Consider the following 22863-nt stretch of genomic DNA (forward strand, 5'->3'; position numbering starts at 1 on the left):
GCATTTGGCCCAGATCGGTTTCCCTCTTTGGCGACTCCCGACGAATACAATCTCTTAATAGCCTCAGTTTCCCCCATTTGCAAGATAGGAATAATGGTACTTATTTTCCAGGGCTGCTGTGGGCCGCCCACCCAAGCACACAGAATGGTGCCTGCCATCCAGTCAGGGCTCAATAAATGCTGCCGGTGTACATGTTTCCTGAGAGCATCTGCTGACTCAAAATCCACTCTTTCAGGGCGACAACCATATATTCACACCGTAGCTGAGTGGGTGTTAGCTGCTAAGTGTGGTTGGGCCCCAGTGAAACCAGGAGTTGGAGAGACCACAGCATGGTCTCCCCACTGTCCCAGGAGGTGAGGAGGCGGGGGAGATGACTGGCCTCAGGTATAGCTGGCTCAATCCTCCCCCCTGCCTCCAAGGGGGCTCAAACCCTGCCTGGCACACAGCGGGCCCTCAGGAAATACTCAATGACCCACCACCAGAGCACTGCTGTTGGGGAGGGTTGACACTGTGAATGTGGGAGAAAAACAATTTAACCAGCGAGACGGCAGGACAAAGGGAGGGGTAGGGGCACATCAAGTTCACGCACAGACCTCCTGGGCCAGAGGGTCCATGGGCTCCATCGGGGGTCTCCGCGAAGCAGGGCTGAGCTAGGGGCCTTCCTGTTTCCTGAGCCCTTCCTCGCCTTTCCTGAGGGTCAAGCCATCCTCTTTCCTGTGGCAACCCTCCTGAAAAGCAGGGCTTTTGACTAAGTCAGTGGTTTTGTTTTTTGTTTTTTTCCTGCAGTGATACATCTTCCTAATGCACTCTGACACAAAGCCCCAGGACACAAACCGAAACTCGGGTGGGAGCCATTAGCCTTTACGTGGACCTTCTACACCTGGTGGCACCCTCTCCCTGCCTTCTCCCCCATCTGGCCCGTGCGGGACCGCCAGGCGGCCCTCTCCCCGTGTCGTCCTTTTAACATCAGCAAGAGACTCGCAATGGACACTGCCTCGTTTCTTTATTCCGGCCCTTGGGAGGGACAGTGACAGCATTTCCCGCCTTGACGGAAGGCGAAACCTGGTCTTTCCTCGTAAAGAAAGAATGTCCTAACTAACACTGCAAATCCAAACGAGACCTAGGTCCCTCAGTGGGGCGGGACATCCAGGGACCCGATGTGGCTTCTGGAGGCTTCCGTGCAGCTGCCCCTCGACAAGGCTGCGGGAGAGGCGCGGGGTGGGAACGACCTCTCTCCTGAGCCGGCGGGCGGCTGCTCCCGTCCCCTTCTGCTCCCCCAGCATGCCAAGATCACTCTCCTGCTGGCGGCGGGGCGGATGGAGGACGCCCCCGAGGGAATCTCGCTGGGGCGGGTTCTCTGGCAGGAGCGCTGGATCCCCCGAGGGATGGGAGACCAAGACTTTGTACCACCTTAGGTGGCAACCCAGTCCCGACATCCACCGCCTCACCCAGCTGACTCAGTGGGTTAACGGTGTACTTGGCGTTGTCTCAGGGTCACCTGGATCCAGTTCCCCAAGCAGCTAAAAAATGGCTACAGCCACTTGGCTTGCTCGCCACACACCTGTGCCCTCCAGTGTGATTTGTGAGGCAGACGTGACCTGCAGTTTTAACTTGGAAATCGTGAAAACCAAAGCCCAAACCAACCACGCTAGCTCTTGCTGGGTGGGAAGCGGCCGGCAAGCCCGCCTCCTTCAGTGTTTGGCCGGCTCCTCGTTTGGAAAATTACTTCTCCTTCTAGTGTGAACGGGAAGTCGGGCGGCCCAAGTAAAAGGCAAACGAGTGAAGTGTTCAGAAAGGTACCGGCACCCTCGTTTTGGGGACTGAGAGGCCGGGATGGCCCCTCCCTCTGTCAACTCTTCACCCAACGAAGCTCACTCCTGCCGGCCGTGTCGGGCCGTGTCGGGCACGACAAAACCCTCGCTGCGTCAAGTGAATTTAGCGAGCCCGACAAACCAAAATCTTAAAAAAAAAAAAGTATATGGCAGCAAAACCTCAGGACTCCTAAGCCACACCTGTAACCTGCCCGCTTGGTAAATAAACGGAACACCAAACCACAAAAGCTATGCAAAGGGCAGGCCGCCCAGGCAGAGAGCCCGGCCCACAGCAGGGCGGAGGGAGCAGGTGCAAACGTGCTGTAGGGGGCAAGTCTCCCACTCCCCCCCGCCCGGGGACCCCCAGTCCTAACACTGCACTGGGCGGCTAGGTCTATCCAGCCACGTAAGGGGCAGAGGCCGGACCCGACTCTCCGTTTCTTCTTGCGTTTCTAGCAGGGGAGGATGGCGATGGCGTCAATCCCTCTGCCTCCGGGTCAGAAGGCAGACCCTCAGACCCTCAGAAACCCAGGCAGACAGGACGTGCGGGAGGTTGAGCGTCTTCTCCCTGTTGAGGATGGGCGCGCGCGCGGGCTCCTCGAGAAAGTCCGTCCTCCTAGCGCGTGATCCTGAAGGCTTCTAGCACCGACAGCTCGCTGACTCCTTTCCCCTCTCCCTGCGGAGGGCAGGGGGCCGTGGAGGCGGGAGAGCCCTTCCCCCATCCCAGCCACCGGAAGTGCTCCCCTGCGGGGGCGGGGACAGGTGCGGGCCCCGCCCCTTCCGGGTTCGCCTCTGCGCCCTGTCAGTGCAGCTCGATGAAAGCCTCCAGCTCCTCGGGGATGAAGCCCTTGTAGGGGATCTTGTTCTTGTCCAGGGCGCGGGCCGCAAGGCACTGCAGGGTCACGTAGTTGAAAGGCTGAATGGTGCTCTTGGCTAGCAGCTTCTCGTCCAGCAGCTCGTAGGCCGTCTTCTTGAAGGCGTTGGTGGCGTCCATGTGGGCCCCCGCCTCGATCAGGGCGTTCATGATCCCCGGGCAGTTGTTCTGCGCCGCGATGTGCAGCGGGGTGTTGTTGTCAAAGTCCCGGCTGTCTGGGTCGGCCCCGCAGTCGAGCAGCACCTTGACCACCTGGAGGGAGGGGAACCTGCCCACCGGGTAGCGGCCCACGTTCGTGGTCTCCGCGTCCACGGCCATGTGCAGAGGGGTGAAGCCGTTCTTGCCGCGGGGGGCGCACTTGAGCAGCCGGTAGACCTTCTGGTGCTTCAGGTGCTCCTGGTCAGGCGTGCACTCCACTTTCTCCAGCAGGTAGAGCAGGTGGAGGATGATGGCCAGGGCCTTGGTGAACTGGGCCGAGTCCCCGGGCTCCTTGGGCAGCTGCAGGGCCCGCTCCACTTCCCGGACTCCTTTGCACAGCACCCCCATGAGGTCTGCAAAGCCGACTGGCGTGCCTAGGCTGCCCTTGGCCGAACGGTCCTGGAGCACGTAGGAGAAAAGTTCGGCAAAGGAGAGGAAGCTGCTGGCGGTCATGGGGCTCAGAGGCTCGAGGTTGTTCTGCTGCATGTCTAGGGCGTACTTCCACAAGCGGATGCAGCGCTCGAAGTTGCCTGAGTCGGCGTACACCGCGCCCCGGTACCGAATATAGTAGGAAGTGTCCGGGTGGGAGGGACCCAGGATGCGCTCTCGGATCAACAGGGCCTGCATGCGCATCTCATCCGGGTCGGTGATGAGCGCCTCCAATTCCTCGGCGGTGTTCACCTCCCTGGAATAGTCATAGGCGAGGACCAGCTGCGGGGGCTCGGGTTTGGGCAGATACGCGCCCCCCTGGTGACGAAGCTCCATGGCCCGTCTCCAGTGTTTCAGGGCCCCGAGCAGATCTCGCTTCTTATCCACGTAGGTGGCTCCCAGCAACTCCAAGGCTTCCACGGCGGCTTCCCGGCTGGTGGGGCAGCAGCTCTCGTACGATTCCCCGCTCAGGGATTCCTCTGGGGAGGAGCTGCCGCAGCGGGCGCCCTGGGGCTGCGCGCACGCCGAGCTGGAGGAGAGGCCTTCTCGGGCCAGCCCTGGCCTCGCCTCTTCCCCAGCGGGCTGCTCCTGGATGAGGTACTCCACGATGTTGGTGTGGCCCGTCACGCTGGCCGCCAGCAGCGGGGTCATGCCGTAGCCGTCCCGTTCCATGCGGGCGTTGCACCCGAGCAGCAGCTGCAGGATCTCCAGGCTGCCGGACTCGGCGCAGTCGTGCAGGGCCGTGTTGCCTTTGGCACTGCGCCGGTTCACCTGGGCGCCCTGCTCCAGCAGGTAGCGGGCGATCTCGCGGTGACCCTTGTAACAGGAGATCATGAGGCACGTGTGCCCGTGCCGGTTGGCCACCTCCAGGTCGGCCTGGTGCTCGCCCACCAAGTAGCGCACCACCTCCAGGTGCCCGTCGAAGCAGGCGGCGCGCAGGGGCGTCGAGTTGGTGCGCGTGGTGCGGTTCACCGAGGCCCCGCGGCGCAGCAGGCTCCGCACCACGTCCAGGTGGCCGGCGGCCGAGGCGGCCCACAGCGGCGGAGCACCCTCGATGGTCTCGCCATCGAAGTGCACCGAGCCGCCCGCCTCCACGCTCGCGCCGCACCGGTCCACCAGGTACTCGACCACGTCCAAGTGGCCGTAACGGGCGGCGATGAGCAGCGGCGTCCCCCCGCTGGCCACCTCGCCCGTCAGCTCTTCCAGCTCCTCCCGGCTCCGCCCGCTGAGCAGCTTCTGAAGCAGCTGCAGCTTGCCGTCGCGGGCGGCGTTGTACACGGCGGTGTGGAGGTCCATGGTGCGGGCCTCCGCCAGGCCATGGGCCGGCCGCCGGGGTACTGGGGGACGGGGGGGACGGCGGACTAGCGCCCGGAGGAACCCGGTGCAACCTTCACCGTCTCCCCCGCCGCCATCTTAGGGGCTTCTGGGGCGGAACAAAATGGCTGCCGCGACCTGGTTCCGTGGGCGACTGGAAGGGTGCAGGGAAATGTAGTTCTCTAAGCCGGCACACTCCATGAAACAGAAAAGGAACGGTAAGGTATTAAAACTACAACTCCCAGAAGATCGAGGGCCAGCGGCGGCGAAGTGGTATCACGATGCATGGCGGGAACGGCAGTTCCAATCACAGCCAATTGTGGCGGAAACTCGCCCCTCGAGGACTACCACTCCCGTCATGCAATGCTATCGCGATGGCTTGTAGGACCTGGGAAAGTGTGGCTACGTACTTCCTGTGGCTGTCACCGTACCGGAACCGACAGGAAACGCAGACGCAGGCCAAAGGAGTACGTTCCGCAAAAGGCAGGGAGAGCGACTCGGAGCCAACCAGGAGCGAGAGCAAAGGCGAAGCCAGGCGAGTGGTCCGATTTGGGCTTCGCGAGGCCGAGCCGCTCACCGGAAGGGGGCGCTCGGGAGAGGCAGGAAAGTGGGGCGGGGTGGGGACGTTAGGAGAGCAGGGAGTACAGGTGGCCCTAAGGGTCAGTGTCCGGCGCTCGTTCACTTCTCATTCATTCGTTCATTCATTCACACACTCCTATGTTTATTTGCTCACTCATTAATACCCTATTAAAAATTCAGTTTTCCTTCCTTCAACCCTCAACATCCTCAATACAAAATCTAAATTAATTTGCCCAGCCCTTGGTCATTTGGCTGGGGAACTTCTCCAGTATCATTGTGAGTAAACCTCTGGGGTTGGGGGGGCTTTGAGAATCTCAGTTACTTGCTCAAGGGCACAGGGCAAGTAAATGGCCTGGTCGGGATTTGAACCCAGGCAGAAGTGGCTACGTAATTTGCAGGGCTCGGTGCAATAGGAAAATGTAGAGCCCCTTGTCTAAAAGTGATGAACTTCCCAACAAGGACAGCAGGGCATTAAACCAAGCGTGGGACCCTTCTGAGCGTGGGGTCCTGGGTGACTGCACACGTGGACACCCCCGTGAAGCCTGAACCCCACCTCCAAAGTCAGACCCTTACCCCCAACACTGTCTTGCCTCCAATTTGCTGCTGCCTGCTCCAGGGTTATTGAGGATTACTGGAAAGATGAAGGAGGTTGCAGTGTCCAGGAATGTTTGAGAAATGCATGGTGTTCTCTACCTCCCGACTTTTGTGTGTGCTGTTCTCTCTGCTTGGAATGCTGTTCCATACCTTCTTCACTTGGCTACATCTTGGGCCTTCTTCAGGTTTCAGCTGAGACTTCAGGTCTTCTTGGATGATTCCTTGACCTGGTGCTTACTGGGTGCCCTCCCTGGCACCATTGACGTTCTACTTCCTGAATCTTAGAGAAATACTCTGTTTTAGTCAGTTCAGGGTGTTGTAACAAATACCACAGGCTGGGTGGCTATATTAGTCAGGATTCTCCAGAGAAACAGAACCCAATAGGAGATAGGTAGACAGATATGTTACTGAACTCAGGTTCAGCTGCTCGCCGCTCAGAAGCTAATACTCTAGTGGCAAGTGTCAGTAGAAAGGAAAGATGCTTTATTCAGAAAAGCCAGCAATTTGGGGAGAAGGTGGACTCATGTCTGGAGACCAACTCCAGAGATTCTGCTCAGCCGTGACAATTTTCAGAGGGAAAAAGGGGGAAATCTCAGTTAATCATTACGGTAGGAGGTCAGATTCTTTGTCCTTTTTCCATTGTGTGCAGACTGCTGACTTCTCCTGATCTTCTTTTGGATGCTGTCTTGCACGCGTGGTCCACCTGCAAATTTGCTATGGGGCAGCTGAGGTTAGAGAGTCAGTCATTCTTTTTTTTTAAGATAGATTTTATTCATTTTTAAAATTTTGTTTATTTTTGGCTACGTTGGGTCTTTGCTGCTGCGCATGGGCTTTCTCTAGTTGCGGCGAGCGGGGGGCTACTCTTCGTTGCGGTGCGCGGGCTTCTCATTGCTGTGGCTTCTCTTGTTGTGGAGCACAGGCTCTAGGCGCGCAGGCTTCAGTAGTTGTGGCACGCAGGCTTGGTAGCTGTGGCTTGCGGGCTCTAGAGCACAGGCTCAGTAGTTGTGGCGCACGGGCTTAGTTGCTCCGCGGCATGTGGGATCTTCCCGGACCAGGGCTCAAACCCGTGTCCCCAGCATTGGCAGGCGGATTCTTAACCACTGCGCCACCAGGGAAGCCCTAGTCAGTCATTCTTTAATCCTTCATTCTTACTCCTTTTAATCTAGGAAAGGAATCAACAGGTTAGGCAAGGCGTTGTGTACATTCAGTAAAGCAAAAATCAGGAGTTAGAGTAAATGTTACCTAGTGATCTCATTTTTATGATTAAGGTTTAAGGGGAACAGAAACAGACAAACAGGAAAGGGGCCAAAGAGCTGCTTACAAATTCCCACTTGTCAGACATCATTCCATTTCTGTGGGATTAAGGGCAAAGGTCCGTCTTTCGTAACTTCTTCATGCTGACATAGGACGCTGTGTTTTCAGAGTGGAAGATGTCGACATGGGTCTGTAGCATCTCTTTGCTGACAATTTTAGTCTCCTGCTTACATATAGGGGCAGAGCAAGCTATAATTATTCTAATGCCCACACAGATATAGATTATTATGAGCAATAATGATAATCCCATTCTTTCATCGGACACTGAGTCTGTGACTCTAGTGTCCTAATCGTTAACTGCTTGAGCCCGCTCTTTTGTGACTCAGGGAGGCCTGGGAGACTTCAGCCTTTCCACAGACAAGAGGCAGGGGACATAAAGGGGCCTTTGTATTTGGGGAGGGCCCTGCAGGGTTCTGCTCAGTTTCATATCTATCTATCTATATGTACATGTGTGTGTGTGTGTGTGTATATATATATATTAGGAATTAACTCATGTGATTATGGAGTCTGAGAAGTTCTATGATCTGCCATCTGTAATCTGGAGAACAAGCAAAGCTGGTGGTGTCATTCAGTCCAAGTCTGAAGGCCTGAGAAGAACCAGGAGCTCTGATGTCTGAGGGCAGGAAATATGGATGTCCCAGCTCAAGAAAAAAGAGAATTCACCCTTCCTCCACCTTCTTGTTTTATTCAGACCTTCAGTGGATTGGATGACGCCCACATTGGTGGGGGCGATCTTCTTCTTCTTAGTCTACTGAATCAAATGCTAACCTCTTCCAGAAACATCCTCATAGACACACCCAGAAATAATGTTTTACCTGCTACCTGGGCATCTCTTAGCTCAGTCAAGTTGACACATAAAATTAACCATCACAGTGGCTTAAACAACAAACGTTTATTTCTTACAGTTCTGGAGGCTGGAAGTTCAAGATCAGGGTGGCAGCATGATCAGGTTGTGATGAGGGCTCTCTTCCTGGCTTGTAGACAGCTGCCTTCTCACTGCGTCCTCACGTGGAGGAGAGAGAAGGAAAGAGAGAGAGAGAGAGCTTTGCTCCCTTCATCCCTTTATAAGGGCATCAATCGCATCCTGAGGGCAGAACCCTCATGACCTCATCTAAACCTGATCATCTCCCAAAGGCCCCAACTCCAAATACCATCCCGTTGAGGCTTAGTGCTTCAACATATCGGGTTCTTTTTGGTGGGGAGGTACAAACATTCCATCCATAACATACTCCAAAATGACTTCCTGAGATTCAGGGCTTGTCAATGGAATTCCTGAATTGTTGAACATAAAAGAGGGAGAATTGAGGGACCTCCAAGGAGCAGGGGGTGAGGACAGACCCCCTCCCACAGGCTTGGTGGGGCAAGTTTCTTTTGGAAGCAGGGGAGCATGCCTGAATGTGGGGACCAGAGGCAAAGGCAACTGGGAATGCCCTTTGATTCGTAAATGGTGCTTTGAGGATTTGAACCGAGGCTGTCTGTGCCCATAGCCACAGCACTCTAGGTCCTGATGAACTTACATCCTTTACGCCACTGAGTGCACTTAGTTTTGACTATTTCTGATTGCATAAATGTTACGTACTCTCATCAGGAAATGCAGACAAGCAAACGAGAAAGAAAAATCATGAAAACCCTTCCTAGCGTCCTCCAGCCAGAGACAAAACCATCAATGATCTACAAGCACTTCTTTCATTTTGCATCTTTCTGGTCACAAATCTGAATTTCTTCCACTCTTACCTGCCACGGACTGTTGAAAAGAACACCTTCGATTAATAACAGCTCTTTCAGGGGCAAAAACAAAAAACAAATAAACAAACAAAAACCCACACCATGATAAACATACACATGGCTTTTAGTTAAATATAGTTCAGTTTTTTTCTGGTTCCTGAAACACAAAAGCATGGAAAAGTGATCATTTTGGGGATCGAGGAAATACAGGTGTTATACTACCTGCTTTTTGACAGTATAGCTTGAATATTTCCCATGGTACCCCCATGGTACTCAACAGTTACCATGTTTTAGGTAGACAGTCTCCTGTTAGTAGATGTTTATTGCATGCCCACTAGGTGCCAGTTACTGCTCTGGATGCTAAAGCTATGATCATGAACAAGAAAGACAAAATTCCCAACCGTGGCAGAGCTGACATTCTAATCACATTTTCCCCCGATAGTATTTTTCATGGCTGTATAGTATTCCATGGTGTGGACTTGGGCCACGATTTATGTAGAAAACCCCAGCTATTAAAACCTCCACTCTAGTGCTCATGCTGGTAGCTAAATTTTTGTGTTTTCTTTATTTTTCTAGATTGGGGTAAAAGATACATAACATAAAATTAAGTGTACTGTTCCATGGCATTAAGTACATTCACATTGTTGGGCAACCATCCGCACCATCATCTCCAGAACTTTCTCATCTTCTCAGACTGAAACTCTGTCCCCATGAAACACTGACTCTCCATCCCCCTCCCCCAGCCCCTGTCCCCACCATCTACTCCCTGTCTCTATGGATGTGACTCCTCTAGGGACCTCCTGTGAGTGGGAGCAGAGTGTATATGACCTTCTGTGTCTGGCTTCTTTCACTGAACATCATGTCCTCAAGGTTCATCCATGCTGTAGCTTCTATCCTCTTTAAGCCGCTATAGTTGTGGATTTTCTGACACATGATGGGAATGTGTCCTAACCGGCCCAATCTTAGGAGGGAGAGCTGGGGAGAAGAAGGCCGGAATTGGAATGAGGTTGGGGATAATTGATAGGGCAAGATAGCAGAGGAATTTGGGAGGGGCATCCAGAAAGTGGGAGGAGTTCCCCTTGCACTCATCTACCTTCCAGAGAAAAGACTGAGAACAGGATGTGGGGATGGAAATGGGGAGATTTGGGGACCCCCCACGTCATGGAGTGTCCCCAGCTGTGCTCCGCTGCAGGCAGAGTAAAGACACACGCTCACAGCAAGTTCTAATTTCACTGGTCCGGGCTCCTAACTTCGTATCAGGACCTCAGTCCTGTTCAGAATTCTCCCCTCCAGGCTGTGCTGAAGCCGGTGTGCCCTGGTTTACAAGGGCCAAATTTTCAAGATTTCTGACAACCAGCGATTAAGCCCAGCCAGTACTGAACATTAAATTATAGAGATTTAACACTTAACAGATCATAAAAAAACAAAGGTGATACGCAAATACTCATCACGTCCTAATTATTCACTAAGTATTACTGTTATCTATGCTTTCGAGGTAACTTATGCCTATGAAGGTACATGGCGGAAATACCATATGATGGTGTGGACCTGCCCATCTCCTCCCAATTTCCCACTCTGTGATGCCATCAGGTGGCTAGAAACCATCCTTGATGGGGTATCTGCATCCTCACCAACCCTCCCCTCCAAGGCCCCCCGACCTTGCTCTATTTTTTTCCCACAGCACGTATCAGTTTGCAACCTAACTTCCTATGTCACTGACGTGTTTACGACCTTTATTCTCAGTGTGCTTGCTTACCATGTCAGCTCGGACAAGGCAGGGATTTTGATCTGTCATGTTCACTGCTGTGTCCCAGTTTCTAGCAGCGCCCGGCACACAGTAGGCACCCAGTAAATATGGGGGTGTGAATAAAGGGGTCACTCCAGGAAGCGCGTTTTAACCACAGCTCCACCCCGCCTCATGTTCCGTGGCCCGGGCGCCATCCGCCTTCTCCTCCTTCATTCTGACTTATTTCTGACGCCCCGCAGGCTTCCAGCGAGGCAGCCACGAGGAGACACGGTGGGGGCCGCTACTTGGGCCGTGACTGCGCTCCACCCAGGCGGCGGCCCCCTCCCCAGCCCCTCTGCATCTGGGGAGCCTGTTGTCCCAATGCCTGTCCCCGCGCCAGGCCCGGGAGGCTGCAAACGTCCGGCCCCCATGCGCCGGCACATCCCGGGCCGCCCGCCAGGTGCGCATCGCGGGGCGCCAGCAGCTGCGGCGTTTCCCCTCCCGCGCAGCAGCCTAAACGCGGCAGCCTAAACGCGGCAGCCGATGCGGGGCCACGGCCCAGCCACCTGCGCGCTCCGGGCGCACCAAGAACCAAGGAGGCCACGGGGACCTCTAGGGCCGTGCCCAACCCCAGCTGGGGGGCTTTTCATCGTAGGGCCCTTTAAAATCTTTTTAATGAGAAAATATTTTAAACATTCAGGAAAATAGGGAAAATAATATGACAGACCCCCAAGATAGCAATGCCAAAGAGTAGGCGTCCTCATTCATCCCATAAGTATTTCATGAGGTTACCAGTGTGTCTGGCACTGTTTTAGGAGCTGGGGTAGAACTGGGAGAAAAATAGAGCAAACCCCCTTCACTCTGGAATCTGGTTCAAGGTGGGGTGTAGGGGAAGGCTGGTAAGAAATTAAATCAGTGTATTCATTTGCTAGGCCTGTGTTACAGGCTGAATTTTTGTGCCCCCCCTCCCAAATTTATTTGCTGAAATCCTAGCCCCCAAAGGTGATGATATCAGGAGGTGGGGTCTCTGGGAGGTGGTGAGGTCATGAGGGTGGAGCCCTTCCTGATAGGATTAGTACCCTTATAAAGAGACCCCAGAGAGCTCCCTTGCCCCTTTGCCCAACGAGGACACAGCAAGAAGACGGTGCCTATGAACCAGGAAGGGAGTCCTCACTGGACTGTGCCGGCACCCTGATTTTGGACTTCGCAGCCTCCAGGACTGTGAAAAATAGATTTCTGTTGTTTGTAAGCCCTTGGGTCTCTGGTATTTTGTTATAGCAGCCCAAACTGACTAAGACTTACTGGGTGGTTTAAGCAGCAGGTGTTTATTGTATCACATTACAGAGGCTGGAAGTCCAAGGTCAAGGTGTTGGACGGTTGGTTTCTCCTGAGGCCTCTCTCCTTCCTGTTCCTCCTCCTCCTCCTTCCTTGCTAGTTTAATAGGTGTTTGTGGCACTTTTGAAACATGGCCCCCACGTTCACTGACCCTTCTCTCATCGAGAGGCATGGTCTGTGTCTGCTCCACTTGAATGTAGGTGGGTGCGTGCCTGCTTCGATCTCTACGGTAAGGCAGAAGTGACGCTGGGATTTCTGAGGCTAGGACAGAAAAGGGCACCAGCTCCCCCTGGTTCTCTTGAGGTGCCCCATCTGGGAAGTCAGGCACCATGAAAGAAGTCAACTACCCAAAGACCATCATGCTGTAGGCACGTATAGACCCTCTGGTCCACTGTCCCAGCTGAGCTCCACCTTCCAGCCCTCCCCTCCATGGTGTCCCCTAGGTGACTGAGGCCATCTAGGACCTTCCAGACCAGCCATCCACCTGACCCCACCCACAGGCCACAGAAGCTGAGTCTGCCCAGAGCCCTGACCTGAGACATACAAAAATCCGTGAGATATACAAAAATGATTGTTCTAAGCCTGTACATTTTGGAGTAGATTGATGCAGCAGCAGTAACTAGAACAGCGTTAAATGTAGCTTGTGGCTTTAATTTGCGTGTCTATAATTACCGAGCAAATCACACAGTTCCCCTGAGAGTTTGTTTACTGTCTGCTCCCTCTCTGGGGCACTGCCTGTTCATCGGGGAATATGCCATAGTTGAGTTTCTAAGAAATAGCCTGGATATGTCTCCCCTCCCCGAAGGGACAGATAGATTGATTTTGTTTAGCACAGCCTGAGGTACTGGTATATGTCTTCATTTCATTCATTCAGCCATGCTGATTTATATTCTAAGCACTTACTACGCGCTGCGCCATGTGCTGGAAGCTGGGATGCAGCAGTGAGCAAGACACACAGCGTTCTCAGGAGCCAGGAATCTGGTGGAGGGAGAGAACTTAAGTCAGGGTGTGTAGGCAGGGATGCGGGAGCCCAGGGGACCCATAAATTGTGCCTGGCTGGGGAGGGAAGGAGGAAGTTGAGAGAGGCTTCATTCATGGACAGGGGTTTTTCAGGTAGAGTGTTTGAATGAAGCAGTGTTCCAGATCACTCTGGTTGTCCGTTTTGGCTTAACAAACTACCCCAAGCTTAGTGACTGCTGGGGATGGAATTGGGTCCTCCCCAAATTCTTACATTGAAGCCCTAACCCCGCAATGTGACCGTATTTGCAGATACAGGAACCACACAGCCTTGGAAGTCACTCAGTGTCACTTCCTCCCCATTCTCTTTGCTGGACGGAAGTCACCAAGTCTTGCCCACTCTAAGGGGAGAGAAGCAGACACCACCCTCTCAATGGAAGGGAATTAGGTGTGGGAGGGATGTCAATAAGTTTGTAGGTATGTTTTGTGCGTTTGTTTGGTTGGTTTTTTTGGTTGCGCTGGGTCTTAGTTGCGGCAGGCGGGCTCCTTAGTTGTGGCTCGCTGGCTCTTTAGTTGTGGCATGTGAACTCTTAGTTGTGGCATGCATGTGGGATCTAGTTCCCTGACCAGGGATTGAACCCGGGCTCCCTGCATTGGGGAGTCTTAACCACTGCGCCACCAAGGAAGTCCCTGTTGATATGTTTTAAAGCCACACACACACACACACACACACACACACACACACACACACACACACAGTTGCAAAGATAAGACCGCAGGGTAGGCGCTATGCATTCAGTGCCTCATTGAATCACCCCACATCCACAAGACAGCAATTCAGGTAATTTCTCCGCCAAAGATGAGGGGACACTCCCTTCTCCTTAAAAGCCCTCAAATTAATCACAAAATTGGTTCTTTTTGTAACACAATGAATGAGAGAGTCAGAGTTAAACACATCTATCCAAAGGACGTTTCAACAAAGTCCTCTTAATTTTTCCCTCAAGACAAGACATTGCTGAGTAATAAACAGACGTCGTTCGCACTACTTTCCTAGCTGTCTATGGTGAAGTGTCTTTTTTTTATAATTGCGCAAGTCTTAACTGTAAAGACCACCCCCTGGCATATTAAAGTGCATTACGTGCATTTAGTATAGTCACAGTATTCTGCAACTGTCATCTTTATCTAGTTTCAAAATATTTTCATCAGCCTCAAAGACAACCCCATCCCCATTAGCAGTCACTCCGCACCCTCCTTCCCCAGGCCCTGACAACCACAAATCCACTCTCTGTCTCTGTGGAATTGCCTGTTTTGGACGTTTCATGTAAATGGAATAACACACTGTGTGGCCTTTTGTGTCTGGCTTCTCTCATTGAGCATCATGTTTTCAAAGTTCATCCACATTGTAGTGAGTGTCAGTGCTTCTCTCCTTTTCATGGCTGAGTAACGTTCTGCCATATAGATGGACCGCATTGTGTTTATCCAATCATCCATTGATGGACACTTGGGTCATTTCCACCTTTTGTCTATTGTGACTAGTGCTGCAATAAATATTCGTGTATAAGAATTTGAGTCCCGGGCTTCCCTGGTGGCGCAGTGGTTGAGAGCCTGCCTGCCAATGCAGGGGACACGGGTTCGAGCCCTGGTCTGGGAAGATCCCACATGCCGCGGAGCAACTAGGCCCGTGAGCCACAACTACTGAGCCTGCGCGTCTGGAGCCTGTGCTCTGCATCAAGAGAGGCCACGATAGTGAGAGGCCCGCGCACCGCGATGAAGAGTTGCCCCCGCTTGCCGCAACTAGAGAAAGCCCTCGCACAGAAACGAAGACCCAACACAGCCAAAAATAAATAAATTAATTAATTAAAAAAAAAAACAAAACAGTTGAGTTTACCTCAACTGGTAAACCAGTAAAAAAAAAAAAAAAAAAAAAAAAAAAAAAAGAATTTGAGTCCCTGGTTTCAGTTCTTTGGGTATAGAGCTAGGAGTGAAATTGTGGGCTAATATGGTAATTCTATGTTTAACTTTTGGAAACATCACCACACTGTTTTCCTGTGTCTGTGATTTTTTTTTTTTAAACAGCTTTACTAAGGTAAAATTCACATACAAGAAACTAGATATATTTAAAGCACACAATCCTGTCATCCACAAATAAAGGCAGTTTTGCTTCTTCCTTCCAAAGAAAATACTGTTCACCGTAGGTTTTCATAGGTATCCTTTATTGGGTTGAGAAAATACCCCTCTATTACTAGTTTCCTGAGACTTAAAAAAAATCAAGAATAGATGTTGGATTTTGTCAAATGCTTTTTCTTCACGTATTGAGATGATCATGTAGTTTTTCACTTAGTTGTTCATATAATGAATTACTTTGATTAGTTTTCTTTTTAAAAAAAAAAGATTTATTTATTATTTATTTATCTTTATGGCTGCATCGGGTCTTAGTTGCGGCATGTGGGATCTTCATTGAGGCATGCGGGATCTTTCGTTCTGGCGCGTGGGCTCTTCTCTAGTTGTGGCGCATGGGCTCCAGGACGCATGGGCTCTGTAGCTTGCAACTTGCAGGCTCTCTAGTTGAGGCTCGCGAGCTCAGTAGTTGTGGCGCGCGGGCCGAGTTGCCCCGCAGCGTGTGGGATCGTAGTTCACTGACCAGGGATTGAACCTGCGTCCCCTGCATTGCAAGGCGGATTCTTTACCACTGGACCCAGGGAAGTCCCTACTTTGATTGGTTTTTCAAATGTTAAGCCAACCTCGCCTTCTTTGTAACTTTTTATTTTGGTATAATTTCAAACATATAGAAAAGTTGCAAGAAGAGGTGAAGTATTTTTGCATATTCTTTACTCAGATTCCTCAACTGTTTGCATTTCGTCACATTTGCTTTATCATGCTCTCTCTTTCTCTCTCCCTGTATATACACTACTGTATTGTATAGTCTAATTATATAGACTATTGTCTATGTAGTATATATTTTTGCATGTAACATATTGTAAGTGTATAAATATATTATCCATAATATTCATATTATATAATACATAATATTTTATAACATAACATGACGAAATATAATAATGTGTTGTAAATACTATGTTACATGTTATGTATACATATTATACATAATAATATATAAAATAATATATAATGTATAAATATACATTCATATAACATATAAAGTAAAAAATATATATACAATGTATATGTAATGTTTCCTGGACAATTTGAAGAAATAAGTTGGAGTCTTGGCAACCTTTACTCTGACGTCTGTCAAATATCCCTTCTCTGCCCTGAGGAGCATATTCTATGTAACCTGTCGGGTCACTGTTAGTTAATAAGTCTCACCTAGTCGAGCCCTGTTAACCATTTCCACCTCAGAGCTTTCTCCATCCCCTTGGTTGGCTAGATACATGTCTGGGAAACCTGGGGTGACGTGGAGACCCCTGGGACCACCTCCTCCCCATGCCCTGTCCCTTCTGCTTTGCTTTGCACGTGTGCCTGGTGTGTGCTGTTTCCGTCTGTCCCTCCCTCCCTCACTGGGCTGGGTCTGGGCCGAAGAGAGGGAGCTCTGAGTGTACCCAGGGGTGTGAACACTGAACACCCACACGGCTGTCCGCTTGGGTCTGGGCTGGGCACCGGCTGGGTTCCCGGGATCCAGAAAGGCAGAGATGGAAGGGGACAGATTCCAGAGCCAGATGTGGGTTGGGGGAGGAAACTCAGCCATCTCCTTGTGATGCTGCCTGCCTGTTGTCATGGAAACCCAAGCCATTCTCTTTTGAAGGACCCATTAAGGTGCAGGATATAATCAGCGGTGTCTCTGGCAGACCCCCACGCTCGCTGGTGGGAGGCGACCACCATCTGAACAGCAGCCCCTGGATGATGAAGTGTCTGAGTTCCGCCCTCACCATCTGCTTCCAGCACTGGCTGGAGACAATGCGCTGTGTGACCATAAGTCTCTGCTCCTGTCAGCACTTCAGCATCCTCCCCTGTGGAAATGACAGAGGGACACATCACAATTGCCATGTTGTCTCTGCGTACCAAACTATGATAGGGGTGTAAGGTCGTGGTTCAACATGCATATCCTGGCCAGAGAGTGCCCAAATTCATCTCCTGACTCTGCCGCCCACCAGCTGTGCAACCTTGAGCAACTTGCTTGACCTCTCTGGACCCCAGTTTTCTCTCCTATAAAATGAGGTATAACGATGGTACCTACCTTATAGCAGGTCATGTAGCTAAAGCTATCAAAACAGTGTCTGGATAAAGAAAATGTAGTATATTCGTGCAATGGAATATTATTCAGCCATGAAAAAGGAACAAAGCACTGATAGGCTACAACATGGAGGAACCTTGAAAGCATTAAGTTCAGTGAAAGAAACCACACACACTGGGATGCGTGGTGTATGATGCCATTTATATGAAAATTCCAGAATAGACAAATCCACAGAAACAGAAAACAGACTGATGGTTGCTGGGGACTGTGGGGAGAGGGAAATGGGGAGTGACTGCTTAATGGGAATGGGGTTCCTTTTGGGGTGATGGAATGTTCTGGAAGTAGGTAGTGGCGATGGTTCTGGACCTTTGTGAATATACTAAGTGCCACTGAATTGTCCCTTTAAAATGGTTGAAATACAAATTTTATGTTATGCATATTTGCTTTATAAAATTTCAAGATTTTTTTGATGGTGTGATACACACAGTGACACTCAGATCAAAGAAAGACAAAACTCTTTATGTTACTTGGAGCTCCAAACTAGAGGATGCAGGGCTTGCACTGGACAGGGTAACAGCAAGCTGGAGCTGTAGTGGGGTTAGCTAGGTTTCCCGGCTTCCTGGGATTGGCTAATTTGAATAATTTCTTGGGTTCCAAGACCATGGGGCTGTCCCTAGTTGCCTGGTTCCTGGCCCTGGGGCAATCAAAGCAGGTATGTGGTGGCCCTTAAGTATGAGAGCTGATAAGGGAAGTGGTCCAGGTGTGGACTTAGGCAGTTTCTCAAGAGGAACTGATCAGCCTCTGTCCAGGGCCTCAGAAATGGGTCCCTCCCTCCCTTCCTTTCTTCCTTCCTTCCTTCTCATTTATCTATCGATCCATCATTTATCCACCTTTATACTTTTGTCATCATCATTTCCTGAGCACTTACTGTCTGTGGTACCATGCATGTACATACACTATCTCCTTGATCTTTACAACAGCCTGAAGAGAGAGGCCATAATCACCCCACTTTACAGACAGGGAAACTGAGGCTGAGAGAGGAGAAGCACTTGCCCAATGTCCCTGCTCAGCATCCTTCACCTCCCTGCCCCACTGCCCATCACAGAATAGAAATTATTTTAGCACCCACCTTCCTGGTGCCCAAAACATTGCATGTGGGTCTCCAGCCCTCACCATCCTACAAAAACTTATTATAATGCCAAGAAACAGGCACCAAGGTTGGCTAATTATTATTATTTTTTAAAATTTATTTATTTTTGGCTACATTGGGTCTTCATTGCTGCGTGTGGGCTCTCTCTAGTTACAAGGAGCAGGGGCTACTCTTCGTTGCAGTGTGCGGGCTTCTCATTGCAGTGGCTTCTCTTGTTGTGGAGCACGGGCTCTAGGTGCACAGGCTTCAATAGTTGCAGCACGCAGGCTCAGTAGTTGCGGCATGCAGGCTCTAGAGCACGCAGGCTCTAGAGCACGCAGGCTTCAGTAGTTGTGGCGTGTGGGCTCAGTAGTTGTGGCTCGCGGGCTCTAGAGCGCAGGTTCAGTAGTTGTGGCTCATGAGCTTAGTTGCTCCGCAGCATGTGGGATCTTCCCGGACCAGGATCGAACCCCTGTCCCCTGCGTTGGCAGGCGGATTCTTAATCACTGCGCCACCAGGGAAGTACAAAGTTGGCTAATTTTAACTTTCAACCCAAATAGTGCCTCAAAGGCACAATCTCATATGCTCCCCATGAGCCTCTGAGGCATTTCATTCCTGTAGTGGATAACTCCATATTTCAAATCCCCTGTCTTCTCACAAGTGCTTTTAGCTTTTGGAACTGTGTTGCTGCCACTGTGGGCTGGATTGTCTGTTTTATTTGTTCTGCCCTTGTATGTCTCTCCAGGGTCTTGAAGCAGCCGCCAGGACATGGGTGTGTTTTAGGTAGCTCTACCCACTAGCTCTGCCATGTTGCCCATTCGTACACCTTCCCTCTTCAGGAGCTTACAATGCTGTTTTGAAATATGAGCCTGGATATACAGGCTTATAGGAGGTCTCAGGTGGAAACTGGCTTGGAAAATGTGAACAACATTGGATGGATTTACAACTGTTTGAGATATCTGTAGCAGAGATTGCCAGCTGTCCTCAAAAACTGTTCTTCCCTTCTTTCTCATGGCACTAGAACCCCCAGTTTTTATCTGAGCATATCTGGCGGTGTAAAAGATAGGCAGTATTTTAACAAATGGCGCAGCACACCATGGGGGTGAATGTGACACACTAAGGATAGCAGAGCAACAGTATAGAAGGAGTCCAGGTCCTGCCATCATGGAGCTCCATACCAGCCCTGAACTGCATACACTCAGTTATGTGACATAAAATAAATGTATTACATTTTTTTTACTTAAAGAAGTTGAGTTGGGGGGACTTCCCTGGTGGTGCAGTGGTTAAGACTCCGCACTGCCAATGCAGGGGGCCCGGGTTTGATCCCTGGTCAGGGAACTAGATCCCACATGCATGCCCCAACTAAGAGTTCACATGCCACAACTAAGGAGCCTGTGAGCCACAACTAAGGAGCCCACCTGCCACAACTAAGGAGCCTGGGAGCCACAGCTAAGACCTGGCACAATCAAAAAAAAAAGAGAAGTTGAGGTGGATGTTTCATATAGTAAAATGCATAGACCTTAAGTGTACAAATCAATGATTTTTGACAGTTGTAGACACCCATATAGTTGCTACCCTAATCAAGATGGATAATGTTTTCAGAACCCTAGACAGTTCCCACGGGCCCCTTTCCAATTGATTCCTACCCTCCCCCAGGGGCACCCAAAATTCTGATTTCTATCAACATAGATTAGTTTTGCCAGTTTTTGTTTGTTTGTTTGTTCGCCACACCGTATGGCTTACGAGATCTTAGTTCCCTGGCCGGGGATCCAACCCGTGCCCCCCTGCAGTGCAAGTGCGGAGTCCTAACTACAGGACCGCCAGGGAATTCCCAGGGAATTCCCTGCCGGTTCTTAAATGCCATATAAATGGAATCATGCAGTATGTAGCCTTTTGTGTCCAACTTCTTTTGTTCAGCATGACCTTCAGTCATCTAGGCTGCTGCTTGTATCATCAGTTTGTTCCTTTCTTTTTTTTTCTTGCCCATAGTATGGATATACCAGTTTGTTTATCCATTTGCCAGTTAGATTTTGGCTATTCCCAACAAAGCTGTTGTGACTGTTTTTGTAAAATTTGCTCTGTGGAAACAGATACTCTTTTCCCTTCTGTGTAGATCTAGGCGTAGAACTGCTGAGTCAAAGGGAAGAAAATAGGGACTTCCCTGGTGGTGCAGTGGTTAAGAATCCACCTGCTAATGCAGGGGACACGGGTTCGAGACCTGGTCTGGGAAGATCCCGCATGCTGCGAAGCAACTGAGCCCGTGCACCACAACTACTGAGCCTGCGCTCTAGAGCCCACGAGCCACAACTACTGAGCCCACGTGCCGCATCTACTGAAGCCCACGCGCTCTAGAGCCTGTGCTCTGCAACAAGAGAAGCCCGGCCACCGCAGTGAATAGTAGAAGAGTAGCCCCCACTCGCCGCAACTAGAGAAAGCCTGCACGCGGCAATGAAGCCCCAACACAGCCAAAAATAACAAATAAATAAAATTTAAAATAAATAAATAAATAAATAAAATTGGAGAATTCGGGGACTTCCCTGGCAGTCCAGTGGTTAAGACTCTGTGCTTCCAATGCAGGGGTTGTGGGTTCGGTCCCTGGTCAGGGAGCTAAGATCCCACATGCCGTGTGACGTGGCCAAAAATTTTTTTTAAATATTGGAGAATTCAAGCAAGAGATGGTCGTGAGTGAGCTAGTTATTGAGTGTTGCTGGTGGGGGAAATAATAGGCAATTACGCTCAGCAGGGAGGGGCCAGATCATGCAAGTTGTGTGAGGATATTTGAATTTCATCTTGCAGGCAGTGGGAGTCTTGGAAGGGTTGAAGGCAAGGGTGGGACTTGATCAGATTTGTGTTCTAGAAAGACCCCTCACTGTATGGGGCGAATGAATTGACTGTGTGTGTGTGTTTTGGGGGAGGAGGGAAGAGACTATGAGATGACCAGGCAGTAATGGAGGTAGGGGGCTGGAGACGAGGACAGATTTGATGAGAATGACTTGCTTTGGGGCATATGGGAGGGGGAGGGGGAGGGTCTCTGGAATGTGGAGAGCCTGCCACATGATGGGGGCATGGAGGGAAGGGGCAAGTTGGGGGTTGGGTGGATTGGGCGTTCACCTTGACATTATTAATTTGGAGTGATGGTGAGACACCTAGGGAGAGATATTCATAGAAATACCAGGGCAGTACCTCCTCTTTCATTGGTGTCCCTAAAGGGCAGTATCTGGGTGCCTTTTCCTATTTGAAAGCTCTCCCATTCCCAGAGAACAATTCTAAATATACCAGAAAGTCTCTCACAGTTAGCCTTAACCCAGACATTGAACTCTCTTTCCACTCCTCATTCATGAGGAGCCTCTGGCATTTAGGTGTCTTGTAATCATATTTTCTCTGCTTGTTAATGGACCCACTGAGGCAGTACTCCCGGGAGAGAGAAAGATTTCGTTTGTCTGGGGCTGAGGAGGGAGACAGGGGTTGCCAGAGCTAATGAGGAATCAATGCCTCATAATTGCTAATTAAACGAGCCTGGCTGTCTCCTGGGGCATTAGTTGGTTGGCCGGCCCTTGAGTGTCCACAAATTTAATTATACTTCCCAATAAACACCTGCAGCAACCATCACCCTGTGGTATCTCTGTGGGGGAGACCGAGGAGAAGTAGGATCTTCATGTGTGTGCCGAAACCATCAATTCATGTATTGATTGATGTATTGGTTTATTCCCTGATGCCTTTATTGAGTCAACAAATATTTATTGAGCACCTGCTGTGTACCAGGCCCTGGATTGGGTGCCGGGGACTCAGCAGTGAAAATACAAACACAGTCTCTGCCCTCATGGAGCTCACAGTATCATGGGGGAGACAGTTCTGTAAATAGATAACACAAAAATAATTAGACTAAGTGCCAGGTGGAAGATATCCCGGGTCTATGAGAATGTATAATATAGGCTTGACATGGGGAACGGTGAGGCAACAAAGAAAGTTTCCTTTGATGAAATGAGGCTTGGATGAGGAGGCAGAATGTGCCATGGGGCACAATGGGTGGCGGCATCCATTCCAAGCTGAGGGAACAACAAAGGCAAATGCTGTTCTGAGGCTGGGCTGAGCCGAATGTCATGTCTGTGACTTGATTAGGGTGTCACAGAGAATTGGGGGTGAGCCTCGATGATGCCACAGCCCACCTACTAGACACAAGTTTACACGTGTCCTGTAATTGGTCCATGGAACTGATGGTAGGGTGGGGGGAGAAAAAAAATCATTCCCCAGAACTTTTATTGAAAAGTCTCCCTAGAATCCTGATCTAGGGAGGCCTTCAAAGGCCGTTCCCTCATTGATCCTCCAGGAAAGTGTAGTGAGATGGTTAAGAGTCCTGGGTTCAGAGTCAGATATTTTGTAGTTCCAGGCCCGTGGGGGCATAGGAGTGACATGGCCAACACCACACATCGCTGTATTCATGGGGTGCATGCCCCTATTCTGTTCCCTCCCCTGCCTTTGTTCTGTGGAATTAGTCAGCCCAACCCCTGGGTGGAAGTGATTCCCCCCTGAGCCCCCAGCCCTCACACTTGCTTGTTCGTCTTGGGCGGAGGTCGACGGGAGTCCACGCTATGAGGAAGCTGTGACTTGTTGTCATAGTACATCAGAACAACAAAATCACTAGTCTTCCACACAGCACTAGACCACAACCGTTCCAGTCGTCTTCGC

At 50.6% G+C, this 22863-nt stretch overlaps 1 protein-coding gene across 1 annotated transcript; it reads right to left on the reverse strand.

Moving 5' to 3' along the window:
* Nucleotides 1–986: 986 nt before the first annotated feature.
* On the reverse strand, nucleotides 987–4729 carry FEM1A (fem-1 homolog A). The gene has a single exon (XM_059918709.1). It carries the CDS (start codon nucleotides 4606–4608, stop codon nucleotides 2614–2616), a length of 1995 nt encoding a protein of 664 aa, XP_059774692.1. The 5' UTR covers nucleotides 4609–4729; the 3' UTR covers nucleotides 987–2613.
* Between the last annotated feature and the right edge of the window lie 18134 nt (nucleotides 4730–22863).

Source organism: Balaenoptera ricei, chromosome 3 (assembly GCF_028023285.1).
Source record: "Balaenoptera ricei isolate mBalRic1 chromosome 3, mBalRic1.hap2, whole genome shotgun sequence".
NCBI lineage: Eukaryota > Metazoa > Chordata > Mammalia > Artiodactyla > Balaenopteridae > Balaenoptera > Balaenoptera ricei.

Bases quoted from the DNA above. Each gene is read 5' to 3' on its own strand.
- FEM1A (XM_059918709.1), bottom strand. From the start codon at position 4,608: ATGGACCTCCACACCGCCGTGTACAACGCCGCCCGCGACGGCAAGCTG.